The 14,043-nt window shown below is 40.0% G+C and overlaps 1 protein-coding gene across 1 annotated transcript; it reads right to left on the bottom strand.

Moving 5' to 3' along the window:
* Positions 1-2,859: 2,859 nt before the first annotated feature.
* Positions 2,860-11,671, bottom strand: slc33a1 (solute carrier family 33 member 1). The gene is made up of 9 exons (XM_086164396.1): positions 11,534-11,671; positions 10,457-10,923; positions 10,216-10,363; positions 9,919-10,114; positions 8,012-8,211; positions 7,705-7,889; positions 7,490-7,607; positions 4,019-4,234; positions 2,860-3,935 (listed from the first exon to the last, which is right to left on the bottom strand). The coding sequence occupies exons 2-9, from the start codon at positions 10,903-10,905 to the stop codon at positions 3,768-3,770; spliced, it is 1,680 nt and encodes a 559-aa protein (XP_086020522.1). The 5' UTR covers positions 10,906-10,923; positions 11,534-11,671; the 3' UTR covers positions 2,860-3,767.
* Positions 11,672-14,043: the final 2,372 nt, after the last annotated feature.

The following is a 14,043-nucleotide window of genomic DNA, read 5'->3' as shown; positions in this document are numbered from 1 at the left end:
TTAATGAAGGGGTTGTGTGGTAAATATTGAGCTACCACTTGCACAAAAATGAGTGGAATTCTTCTTGGAAAGAGAGCGTGCTCACCTCACCGAATGCAACCAGGCCGACTTACCAATGAGGTTTTAGTTCTTAACCTCTTTGACAATGTCAACTACGCGTAATCGCTCATCACTCGGGATGTTAACGATAGACTGAATCGGACCAGGGACATAAAAATGCAGATAAGGGTCATGTAGAAATCAAATTTGGACCTCAGAACAATTTGGACTTCACTAGCACTTCTTGGACAACAAATGCTTCTCAGCAGTGAATGAAAAGATCACGAATTACGATTAAAGAAAAAACAGCCAATTGATTGTGAGGAGAAATCAGATTCTCGTATTAGTAACTAACATTTTCCAAAAAAAAGGAAAAAAAAAAAAACACTGATTGCGCGAAACATGAATGAGCTCTAATTACAAAAAAAGGGGACTTTTTACGTTGTTTCGGCTTGTTGTGATGGACTTATAGAATGACTTGTTTGATGAGGAATCCATCCTGCGCCTCAGATGAACTACAGTTTGGAATTATCATTGGATCAGTCAAAGGGGCTTACTAGACATCGCAGTGTTTGCTGAAATCACCCTCCCACCCCTTAAAACGCTGAAGGGCCCTGATGGTCTTGCAGAGACCGGTGTCACCAGTTGATCTGGACATGGTCTTCAGTTTAGAGGGTTTTCTCTTTCTGAAACTTGGGGCAACATCAACGGGGTTGCCGCCGCAGCAGCACGCACTTGTTTTGGAAGAAACGTTTAGATTTCCCGAAAAAAAAGGAACAAAGATATTATAATAAAACTTGTAAATGAAATACGGAGTGATTTTTTGACAATATTCATCATCTAAAAGCCCCCTTTTCTTGTTTGTATTTAAAATAAGTCCACATCTTACCAATGCAATTACAGCTGACATGTCAAAATTAAATTTTAGAAATTTATAAAGCTGCAGTTTATATTTTGAACTCTTACTGGGTCATCCAATGTCAACTGGACTTGGAAGTCAGAATATTGTGAACAAGAATTGTGCAAAACTGAAAGAGAAGAAACTGGATTTATTTTTTATGATTGAAGAATCTAAATATATAGGTAATATAAATGAAATGAGGTACATTTCTTTTCTGAAGTTGCCCTTCACATCACAGTAAAGTTAATGCCAGCAATTTACAAATCTGAAACCACAAAATTAAAAATGTCAAATTAATAGCAATGACAGAGTTTGCCAACTGTTGTCAGTAAAATACATGAAAGTACAGAGTACCCACATTTTCTGATGATTTATTTTATTTAACACAAATACCGGTATGTTATATTTCTTCCATGTACTTCTTGGATTGTTAATTTTCAACAAATTCTTTCCAATGTGACTTTCTACTGTACTTTTGTCTCAATTCTTTGACAAAAAAATCTTAAAGAATTTTTATTTGACTTATTAATTCTAACTTGATTTGTTTTCAGTTTCTTTTAGCTCAGTTTCTTAAGTAATTTTGTCAAACAGTTGGACGTTCTGAAATGTTGAACATTGAATTTTTGAACTACAAGAAACTGATTTATCAGACAAGTAATTTATCCGATAAAGCTGGCCTGGCCAGCCTGTGGCTCGATTCTTGTATTTGTGTGGGTTTTATTTGCTGTGCGCGGAGAACACTGGAGCGGCACATGATTGTACAAGTAAAAGACACACAAATACAAAAGTCGACATGAACGTAAGAGCCCCATGCGGCTCAGGAGCCACAGGTTGGCCAGGCCTGCGATAAAGCATTACTGTGTGTGTGTATATATATCTATCTATATATATATACACACACACACACATATATAAATGATATACACACACCTATCTATCTAACTGTGTATATATATACACATACATATATATACACACTCATATATACATATACACACACACACACATATATATATACACATATATATATATATATATACATATATATATATATATATTTATACACACATATATATACCGCTATATAGATGTGGATCGAGAGAAACAGAGAAACTGGGTGTGTTTGTCACACACACGACAACGCGCTTATTAACATAACAACCCCATTCTGCACAACGTCTCACTCATAACGCATCCTCTACTTAGACCAGCACCCAACGCCTGCAGTTATTTACCGCAAACTCCTACAGGCTATTCGAACCAGAGAGGCCTCTCTAGTTGCCAGGACAATATTTGACAACATTCAGCCTTGACCTGGATGACTGAGACCTGCTTTGAACAAGTCACAAAAATGGAAACTACAGTTAACCTTTTTCTTTCCAGCCATGGGACTGACCCATCTCTTGAACCGAGAAAAGGAAATCTGAGATCTCGTAATATCTTAAAATGCAAATGAGACTGAACTTTCTTTTTTTCAATGCTTTACAGAAAATACTGCGATGTTCAGTTTTAATGTACACAATGCAAAAGGACCATGATTTTTTTCTCTTCCAAGTGTCCTGCCAATGGGGGAAAATAATGTACTTGGGGGGAAAAAAAAAAACAAGCCACAGAAAATAATACACCTATGTCTTCACAAGGGCTTCCTCCCCGGTGGGACGCCTCCCTCCCCAGGGAGGTGTCCAGGAGGCGCTTAGAACTGAGCCACCTCATCTGGCCCAACTCCGAGCCTCTCCTGGATGTTGCATTGAGTGTACTCAAAAACTGATTCACTCATTGACATCTACACGTTGTGACAACTGAGACACTCAGTGTGAGGCAAGAATCTTTCGTGTAACATTTGCTGATCAAGAGAGGAACTGAAACCTCCATCGGACAAGGCCAGATGAAAATTAATTTGAGGATAGTCAGAAAAATATGTGTAAAAAAATTTAATCAATTTAATACCTTGAATCACATTGTTTAATCAATGCTGATGAGGATTTGTAGAAAACTACAATAACGGACCGCCTTGCTTACATTGTGAGGAATGTCTGAAAACAAGAGAAACGATACCTTCGACACTTTTCATCGGACAATAAGGCACACTAAAAGAAAAAACACGTGTATTACAATGATTTAAGAAAAAAAATTAAAAAAGAAAAAAAAAAAATCACAATGACTTGGATCTGAATCAAAGAGCAACTACAGCCAATCTTTAGTGTTGGATGGGCCTCATTTATAGGCTGGGTTGAGGGGGGAATAAAAACAGATGGTTAGTGTCAACTACATTAACCCCCCCCCACCCCAAGACAAAGAGCTGGGAAAATATTTCCACAAAGACATTGGTTGTAAATATCTTATAGCACATAATGTATTATACTACATTGATACCGCTGAGCTTGAGCTGAAACCAGCTGTGAATAATGTAGCAACACTAAAACTACAGTTACTACAGTAATTCTACATGTACCCATTTTTGATGTTGATGAAAATATAGACTCAACAACTGGCTATGGAAATTTTTCCCTTGCTGGTTTTGTCTTTGGATTAAAAATATAATGTAGCAACTTAAACCACTTCCAAATCTGGGAGACTTTAAGTTTGCTGTTTGACCGATTTCTCACACTATTCCTCTTCTTTTCTGTTTCTTTTTTTTTTTTTAATTAGCAGAGGCGGACGATCAGACTGTTTTTTTTTTAATGTCGTCTCGAAATGTGATAGTAAATCAAGGTACTTTCTGTTAAATAAGGAATCTTCAGAATAATCTGTCCCTAAAGAGACATATGGAAATAATCGGATCTGGCATTGGGGTGGTTTTGAGGCAGAAATATCTGGAAGAATGAAGTCAGCGATTAGCTTGGCACCTCCATGCGGAGGGTGTCTCCTCCTGCAGTCTCTTCATTGTCTTTCCCAACACCACCCACCAGGCGAATCCGATCACAGCACACATCACGGACTCCACGTAGTAACCGTCCAGAGTTGTCACGCACGTGCCACCCTCCTTAACACAAAGCTGGTGATATAAAAAAAAAAAAAAAAAACAGTTAACACCTGGACACTTGCAGCACCCAGTTCCTCCCGCTTATGTCCGCTCACCCCCGCCGCGTCCACAGAGCCGCAGCTTTGACTGGGAGCCCCCTGGCATTCCCTCCAGGTCAGGGGATCCACCATCCACAGCGCCAGAGTGGACGGCCAGTTCCCGCCCAGGTTGGTCACCGTGTTCAGAAGCGTCATATAAGTGCCCCCGATCAGGGGATCACTCACTTTCGCGTGGAACGCCATGCAGGCGACGTACATGCTATAGAGAGCCACCTGGGACACAGACAACCCCGGTTAAAACTTCTTCAAGATAAGATAAAGATAAGAATTCAATTGTCACAGCAGCATTGCAAATAGTGCAAATCGAAATCGTAGAAAAAAAAAATGTGCAAGTAAGAATATGGATGTAAATGAACAAGACTCTGTGCAATATACAGGACTGTCTCAGAAAATTAGAGTATTGTGATAAAGTTCTTTATCTTCTGTAATGCAATTGAAAAAACAAAAATTACTTTTTCATGATATTGTAATATTTTGAGATAGGATTTTTGATTTTTCTTAAGATGTAAGCCATAATCAGCAATATTAAAATAATAAAAGGCTTGCAATATTTCAGTTGATTTGTAATGAATCCAGAATGTATGACATTTTTGTTTTTGTAATTGCATTACAGAAGATAAAGAACTTTATCACAATATTCAAATTTTCTGAGACAGTCCTGTAGACAAAAGAAAGAGAAACAAAAGGAATGCCTTGTGCAGGTAATGGTCAGAGGTAAGTTGTCCTGGAGGATGTATACATTATATAAATATTGCGTATCGTACTGTACACACCAATGGAGGCAGTGCAAAATTAGGATGAGATGTTGGGGTAGTGTGCAAAAAAAAACAAAAAAACACTTCATATTTAAATTATCAGGCATGCAATGAAAATTAAGGGGTTGCTTTTTACAATATACAGTTAGTTACATGATGGAGAGTTAAACAGAGAAATAATAGAAAGAATAATAAAAAGTTAAACATCCATCCATCTATCTTCTCCCCGCTTATCCGGGGTCGGGTCATGGGGCAGCAGCCCGAGCAGTGACCTCCCCCTGACCTTCCTCTCCCTCGCCACATGGTCTAACTCCTCTGGGGGAACCCCAAGGTATTCCCAGGCCACCCCAGAGACATAGTCCCTTCAGCATGTCCTTGGTCTTCCCTGTGGTCTCCTCCCAGATAGACAGGCCCGGAATACCTCCGGGCCAAGAGGCATCCTGACCTGATGTCCGAGCCACCTCATCTGACTCCTCTCTATGCAGAGGAGCAGCGGCTCTACTCCGAGCTCCTCCCGGATGACCAAACTACTCAACTTATCTCTAAGGGAGAGTCCCGCCATCCTGCGGAGAAAGAATTTCAGCCGCTTGTATCCACGATTTCATTCTTTCGGTCACCACCCACAGCTCGTGACCATAGGTAAGGGTGGGAATGTAGATCGACCGGTAAATTGAGAGCTGAGCCAGAAAGCAAAGCGCTCTTCACCATGACAGACCGGTATAGAGTCTGCATCACTATAGACACTGCAATGATCCGCCTGTCGATCTCTCGCTCCATCCATCATGAACAAGACCTCGAAATACTAGAACCCCTCCACTTGGGGCAGGACCTCTCCCCTGACCCGGAGCGGGCATTCCGCCCATTCCGGTTGAGCTCCATGGTCTCAGATTTGGAGGTGCCGATCCTCATCCTGGCCGCTTCACACGGCTGCGAACCACTCAAATGAGAGCTAGAGATCATTTCCTGATGAAGCCAACCGAACCACATCATCTGAAAAAAGGAGAGACTCAATCCTCCGGCCACCTAATCGGATCCCCTAAACGCCCTGGCTGTGCCTAGAAATTCTGTCCATAAAAGTTATGAACAAAATCGGTGACAAGCGGCACTGTCTCCACCATCCACGCAATGCGGCAAAGGCATGTCAGCCAGGACAGCCCTATAGCATCGATAGCCTTGAGGAACCCGGGGCGTATCTCATCCACCCCTCCTACTGAAGAGCTTTTTGACTGCTTCAGCAACTTCAGCCCCAGAAATAGGTGTGCCCGTTCCAGTTCCCCCAGCTCTGCTTCCACAATGGAAGGCATTTCAATGGGATTGAGGAGACCTCGGAGGTATTCCTGCCACTGATCTGCGACGTCTCAAGTTGAGGTCAGCAGCTCCCCACTCAATGTACACAGTGTTGACAGAGCACTGCTTTCCTCCTGAGCCGCCAGGTGGTGGAGCGGAATCTTCTCGACACCCACCGGAAGTCATCCTCCATGGCCTCCCTAAACTCCTCCCACGCCTGAGTTTTTGCCTCGGCAACCACCGAAGCCGCAGGCCAACGGGCCTGCCGGTACCTGTCAGCTGCCTCCGGAGCCCCATAGGCCAGAAAAGGCCAATAGGACTCCTTCAGTTTGACGGCATTCCTCAGCGCTGCGGTCCACCAGCGGGTTCGAGGGTTGCCGACCGCCTTACAGCAGCAGCTACAGTCTGTCGCCTCAACAATGGAAGCACGGAACATGACTCATTCAGACGCAATTTTAAGGGACGTGGTTGCAGTTCTGCTAGATTTGGGAATTGAAACTGCTTCTGACAGGGGACACTGCCAGACGTTCCCAGCAGACCCTCACGTTACATTTGGGTCTGCCAGGTCTGACCAGCATCCTCCCTCACCATCTGAGCCAGCTCAGCACCAAGTGGTGATCAGGTGACAGCTAGAAACAGCTAGAAAGACAGCTAAAAAAATTAAACAGAAGCATAAACAAAAGGAAAGAAAATATATTAACACTCGTGCAAAATTGGAAACCAGCAGAGAACAACAGCTGCTCACAGAAGCAATACCAATGAATGTGTGAATGAATCCCATAAATAAAAACAGTAGCTATCTAAAACACATATTCGAACTGTGCATAATCTTTTATAAAGAGGTTAATATTTTGTATTAATATTTCTATTTAAAGTATCTCTGTGTATTTTAAGTATTTATTTAATTTATGTTTGCTTTCTGTAACAGAAAGTATGCTTTCTGTTTCATGTCGCAGTACCGTTTCATTTTATTTTCATTTAAATACTTGTGAGAGGCTTTTTTTAAATAAATTTTAACAGTTATCTTATCCAGCTTGCATCAGATAAAAACAAAATTACTGGCAGTCATTTACCGATAAACTGTTTTTTCTTTTTTCGGTAAAAGTTCAGGTCATTTTGTGCCAATCCCTAATTGAGAGATAACAAAAGAGCTATTTATGAATTTAAAAAACAAGGGCAGGATATTCCAGGAGCAGAAACAGTACAAGAGCACATTTAATAAATAAAAAAAGGAAGTTCTTCGAATGAGGAAATAACAAAATTGGAATATTGCATCTACCATCTTGGTTTCAAGTGATCATTTGATTTCCTGCAGAATTCAAAGATAATACAAAATGACAGTGTGACTAATTTGTGTTCATTGCAATTTGAGCTGATATAGTTTCTGGAAACAATAAAAAGGAAGACAAAAAAAGAGACAACAAACCTGATGCAAGGCGTAGCTGAGTACCACTATGCTGTAGTAGTAAACGGGGAACCCTCCTTCCTGCTTTACACTCGGGGTCCACCATACGAGCAGCGCGAACACCAGCCCTATGATCAGCCTGTAGCCACAGAACAACAGTGTTAGATTTAAGTTTGTTGTGTGTGTGTGTGTGTTTGCGTGCATATGCGCCTGTGTGCCGCTGTGTTCTTTATAACCTGAAAGGGAATGCCTTGTAGAAAACATCCAGAGGTCTGGGGCCTGCTGTGTATTTACTGATGATCACTGGTAAAAGGATCTGCAGAGGCACCATGGGCACTGCTATCAGAGCCAGCTGCGCTTTGGGAACACCGGCCTCCACCAGCTTCAGGCCGGTCACTGCGTCTGCCGCGGAGAAGCCAATCTGTGGAGGCAGAGGACATGTGGAGGGAAGGGGAAGGGGGTGAAAATCAGGCAAAAAGGTGAACTGTGGAAAATGCAGTCACGCTTTGCCAATATACCGCTCATCTACCGACGGTTGTGTACTTTGGCCGTGAGAAGCAGGAGGCAGAAGGTGAGGACAGTGGGCATCTTGATGATAGAGAGCAGCAACTTGAAGGTGTCCATCACGCCTTGAGTCTCTTCCTGGACCCGTCTTTTTTCTGTACCGTGCGGATTTTCCCTTTTGAAGACAGCGACCAGTGTCGTGGAAACCAGGAAAACCAGTCCCCAAAAAAACAGGAAGTCTACAGCACAAGATGACAAAGAAGAGGGAGTCCAACATTTGAAGAATACACTGAAAGAATGTTGCTATGGTCTGATCAGTCTCAATTTTCAACGCTGCTCTTCACTCAATGTGAACAATGGGAATACGTGAATCTACTCCGAATCTATATATGGGGGTGTCTTTTTTTCTGGCACAAATCAACACCAAGTGGGCAATGTTGTAGCGTACTTTAATATTTTTTGCGAACGTGCCGAATCACAAAGCTCTGATCACCATTTTTTTAAGCAATAAACTCAATATAATCAAATGGCCTCTGCCAGGGATCAGTAGCCCACATGTGGCTCTTTCATTCCTCTGCTGTAGCTCCATGTGGCCATGGAAAATAAAGTATGTGATTTATATCAACTTTATTTATTTTTAACGTAATTATAAATTTGAAAATCATTGTGATCTTGTAACATTAAAATAAAATGTGCAACAAGAAATTAACATTTCTTGTCGCTCAAATTATACCATGTATGCAACAGCTGCCCACAATGCAATTTACTGAGCTTTTACAGCCCCATTGTGCAGACACTATTTGCAGAGGTTCAGGAGCACAAAATCACATTAACCAGGTAAAATATATATTTCAATTATCAATTTAATTTGAAAACATATACTTTACCTTGTTCAGTGAAATAGCAGTGAAATATGTATGTATATATACACACACATATTTACAGTACATGGATACAAACAAATACACACATATATATATGTATGTATGTATGTATGTATGTATGTACTGTATATGTACACACATACACACATATACACATGTATACACATACGTATAGATTTTTTCCTATATACATATACATCTATAAATATAAATATATATTCTTACATATATACACACACACTATATATATATAAAAACATACACATACATAAATACAAACAAACACACATATACGTGTATATATATTTATATACACACACACACACATATATATGTTTGTATGTGTATGTATACACATACACATATATATATGCATGTATACACATATGTATATATACGTTTTCCTATGTACAAATACATCTATAAATATAAATACATATTCATACATACACACACACACACACACACGTTTGTATGTATGTATGTATCAGCACTAGCTAGCAGTGATATGATAAAAAAACTATAGGAATGAATGTTGTTCATTTGAAATTTCTAAAGTTTCTTTTTTTTTTTTTTACATTCAAACTACCCTATCACGATGAAGTGTCTATGGTCCCGGCAGGTAACCAGCTGGACACAAATACTGTTTAGTTATTAACAGTTGACTGGTTGTGGGATGTGACAGGATGTCTACTGCCAGCCATTTGATTAAGAACAATAAAGACACCATGTACTTTATATTGTTTTGTTTTTTTAAATAATTTTTTTAACTGACTAGTAACCTAACTGAGTCTTCTTTACTTAAGTATGATTGATTTTCTAGACATTTTTAGGCATTCAACATTAGCCTGATTTTCAACTCAACAGCTTCCTGAGGTTTTATTGGCATTAAGTGCAGCCGGTATATACAGACTCAATCGTGTCTTGTGTTGAAAATAGCTAAAAAACAAGATTTGTAAGCAAGTCAAATAAATGAATGCACTTATACATATTTATGAAAAACAAATCATGTAGAAATATTTTTGGTTTCCATGTATTTATAAAAGCTCTCCGCTGATATACCTGACAATGTGATGATTCCCGTGTCCTTCGGCTCTGATCTGAGGTATTTGTTGCAGAAATCCCCAGACTCTAGGGCTAGAAAAAGTACATTGCCCAGGAAGTAGCCAGCTGTCTGACCCACCGAATTGCAAGTAGATGCGTATCCCACATTCTCCCTGGACAACATAGTCAGGGCCCAGCCATCAACAGCTATGTCCTAAGAGTCAGAGAGGGATTGCAAATTAAGCTTTGCAGAGGAAAGAAAAAAAAACATATTTTTTTCCTTTTAAATGTTTCACAATTGTCAAGAATGCTTACCTGTGTGGCAGCTAGAAATGCTAACATAAAAAAAACTGCAGTAAGTGTCACAACATCAGGACCAGCCTGCAGCAAAGAGTCAACTTTTACAGAAAGGTAGAGCATGAAGAGGCCGAGCAGATACTGGGTGGGCACCAACCATGACTTTCTGCATAACATGTGAGAGGCAATAGAATAAGTCAGAAACGCTTCTATACACAGTACAATGGGAAGATAAACAGAAAATATACATTATCATTACCTTCTACCAAACTTGCTGAAGTACAGTGCATCCACCAGAGGTGCCCAGAGGAGCTTGAGACTAAATGGCCAGAAAACAAAACTAAAGAATGCTTGATCCTTATAGGAAACTGTTTTACTCTGTAAAATCAAAGGGATGCTGCCAGCCAGTCCCAGAGGAATCCCCTGCAGCACATACAGGAACAAAAGAAGCAAAACATTTCCCAATTCACCCTGAATTCCATGTCGGACTCTGTGTCGCCTCCTTTCTTCAGAGTCCGATCCTGCGATAAGACCATCTGCTTCCTCATCTACATCTCGCTCAGAGGCACCTGCCTCTCTCCTGTCAATCTCCTTCATGTCTATATCCCTCATGTTTGGAGGGGTGGCACCTGCCAACTTCCTCTGCCGCCCATTCCTCTGTGCAATTAAATCTGAGTGCTCCATGCAGGAGGGTTGGGAATCAAACATGGCTTGCCCTCAGCAAATCTGGAAAAAAAAGGAAGAGGTTTTGTGCAAAAGAGAAAGGTCACAATCCTGACAAAATGTATGTCCTGTGTACTTAATTCAAAACTGGCAACTGTCAGTACGTGAGGCAAAGAACATCAGGATAATGGTAAGCAAAGAAACGTTAGCTGTTTAAACATTTGCCATACAGGTTAAGTGAGGTGTTGCCTTTGCTGTGGGCTAAAAAAACACAATGTCCAACCCAAAGTGAATGGTCAAGAAGAAAATGTAGCATATGCATAGATTGAAGCTTCTTTACTTAAAGTTATAATAAAATAAATGACAGGTGAAATGATCAGGTTAAAAATTTGACATTTCAAATGTATTAGTTAATAAGAAAAATGGAATAGAGACAGACAACTGTGTTTGAAATAGCAGCTTTCATCTTAATCTGCAGGAAGGAATTTCTAATTTTAGAGTGTAAAATCAATTCAATGACATTGACGTTTCGCATTTTTTACATTCACAGTTTGATCTCCAACCATTCATTTATGTAAACGGGGAAAAATAGTCAGGAAGGCTGAGGCAAATATGAAGGACGTGCAAGGGATGAAAAATAACCCTGCCAAGCATCATATCAAAGTAAGCATACCTGGTGGTGATAGCAAAATTAGAAGCATGCTATACAAAAAAAAAATTAAACGGCTGGATTACACAAAATGAGTCCAAATAAAATCGAACGGCGTCTCTGTGTGTCCCAGCGAATAGCAGCAGCTTTGTTTGAAACGCTTACACCAAAGTATAATCAAACGTTTGACTCAAAACAGGTCTTTTTAGGGAAGCCAGGAAGTGTGCATCTTGTAAATACCTCCGGCGCTGACCGCTGACGTGTCAAACTAACTGAATTCAGTTCCGCTTTTTTGCGCCCATTTTAATAAAAACACATTTTCTTAACTATAATCAATTGAGGTCCAAAGCAGTAACATTTATCATGATTGTTTATTATTTATGATGATGATTTTTATTATCATCAATATAACCTTGATTTTTTTTTAAGGATCATCACATTATAATCACTACTAGTTGAAGCAACAACAACAGCAGCAGTAGTAGTAGTAGTAGTAGTAGTAGTCATGTAAATGACGGCATCGATCATGAATGTAAAAACTCAGAACATATTAAAATAAAAAAAAGAAAAGAAAAAGAAACAAAAAAGAGCTCAAGTACAATTACCAAGTTTTGCATACAGGAGGCACTATGACAAGAGTTTTGGGCTCAAAGCTGGTGAATCACGTGACGAGTATCTCCTAGTTAATAGAATGTCGTCAATTTAGTATTTCTCTATTTATGTATTCATTCATAAAAAAAAAATATTTTAAACATTGTCTACTCTCCATTTGAAAAAGGAATCCAGCACTAATTTCCTGATTCTTGGATATAAATAGAGGGAATGTATTCAAATGAAGCAACAAAAAAAAAAAAACGCAGCAATGTTTCCAAAACCAAAACGTACTGTGCCTCGAAAATAACGTTTTTCAAAGCAATGCAATAGTACATTTGCAGAGGTCTGACTGCATTTTTTGTTTAAGGTATGAGATGAGAAACAGATTCTTGTAGCTGCAGATTTGGCTGAGTTGGTAAGAGAGATGTCTGCAGGTGAGATCAGTTATACCAATTTATCTCCATGAGAATTCTCTATAAATTAGACTTATGAAATAACTGACCAAACAGCAGATTACTGTTCAAGCCTTCAACCCATCAGATATGTTTGATTACTGCAAATTCGGCATCATTGTGGCAAAAAAGTTATGCCTATAATCAGGAGAGAGCAGGCTAAGAGTACCTGATATTGGAACATACTAGACTTTGAGTTTATCAATATTATAATTACAACAGTTCACTCGATTGAACCAAGAAAAAAGAAGCATAGGAAGCATTTAGATCAATAACTGTATTGTCTTGTTAAAGGGGTTGATATCAGCAGGTTAACCACGCCGGGTAGCTATTGATTTTTAACAGTTTTTCTTATATTATGTGGAGAGAAAAAGATGCAGAGGACAGGGTTGGATGGAGACGGATGATTCGCCCTGGCAACCTCTCAAAGGAGCAACCGAGGTAATTTTTCAGATGTATCGAAGTAGCATCTGATCAACAGTTTAGCCACCACATAAAGCTTTTGTGGAGATTTTGGGAGTCATATTTTGACCCATAGCAGGAAAAGACCAGATTATATGAAGAAAATACATAACAATCTTTTAAATTTATGGATAAACTGACCTTGGACTACCCATCAGTAATTTTGAGGAGCAGCAGTTATTCAAAGAGAATTAGCATTATTCAAATTGAAAATGCACCTGCTTCAGCCATCTGTGAAAATGTACAAAATCGTCATTGTCTGAGTTGAGTTGTGAGAATTTATGTCAAAGTGAAAAAAAAGATATGATGAGATTTGATACGACATATTAGCATATAATGTTGAACAGCCTTACCAAAGGGGTAGTGTAATTCCTCTAGAACACATATGTCGAACTCAAACTCAAACACCACAGCCCAAATCCGGCCCGTGGTGTTTGAGTGTTGTACAAGTGGTGTGCAAGTCCCACAATGCACTTTGAGTGCTGTGGTGCGTCAATAGTGTGCCGGCAAGCGCAAGTCCCACCCTCTCATCAAATGGCCTTGTTAAGTTACCTATTGTCAACTGTTAGCTAGCCTTCTCCCCACAAAAAGAAAGGTGGAGTTTGAAAACTGAGTTTTCCAGACAGGTAGGAGGCAGAGAACGTATGGTTATGGAGACAGAAGCGACACTTCTTATACGGCAAAGCTGTCGATTTTTATTCCTAGAGTGGACTCAGATCTGTGTGTAACAGAGGAACTTTTGGGGTTAAGATCAACGCATGGCACAACTACAGGAAAGGATATCTTTGAAGCAGTGTGCGGATGCCTTGGGATAGAATTGCGGCACTGACAACAGATGGAGCGCCCACGATGTGTGGTCAAAAGAGTGGACTGGTGGGCAGGAGCTTGGAGAAAATACACCAGGAATTGCTCAGGAAAAGCTGCCTTTCACGCGTCATTCTCAGCCCAGTGCGTCAACCGCCTGACGCATGTTGAAGGCTTCCTTTCGCGTCACATACAGACACATTAGGAACCCCTTTCTCGTCA

Source organism: Fistularia commersonii, chromosome 18 (assembly GCF_037954325.1).
Source record: "Fistularia commersonii isolate RoL2024-O1a breed Wild chromosome 18, RoL_Fcom_v1.0, whole genome shotgun sequence".
NCBI lineage: Eukaryota > Metazoa > Chordata > Actinopteri > Syngnathiformes > Fistulariidae > Fistularia > Fistularia commersonii.
The sequence above is the reverse complement of the archived record's forward strand: the minus strand, read 5'-3'. Positions and strand labels throughout refer to the sequence as shown.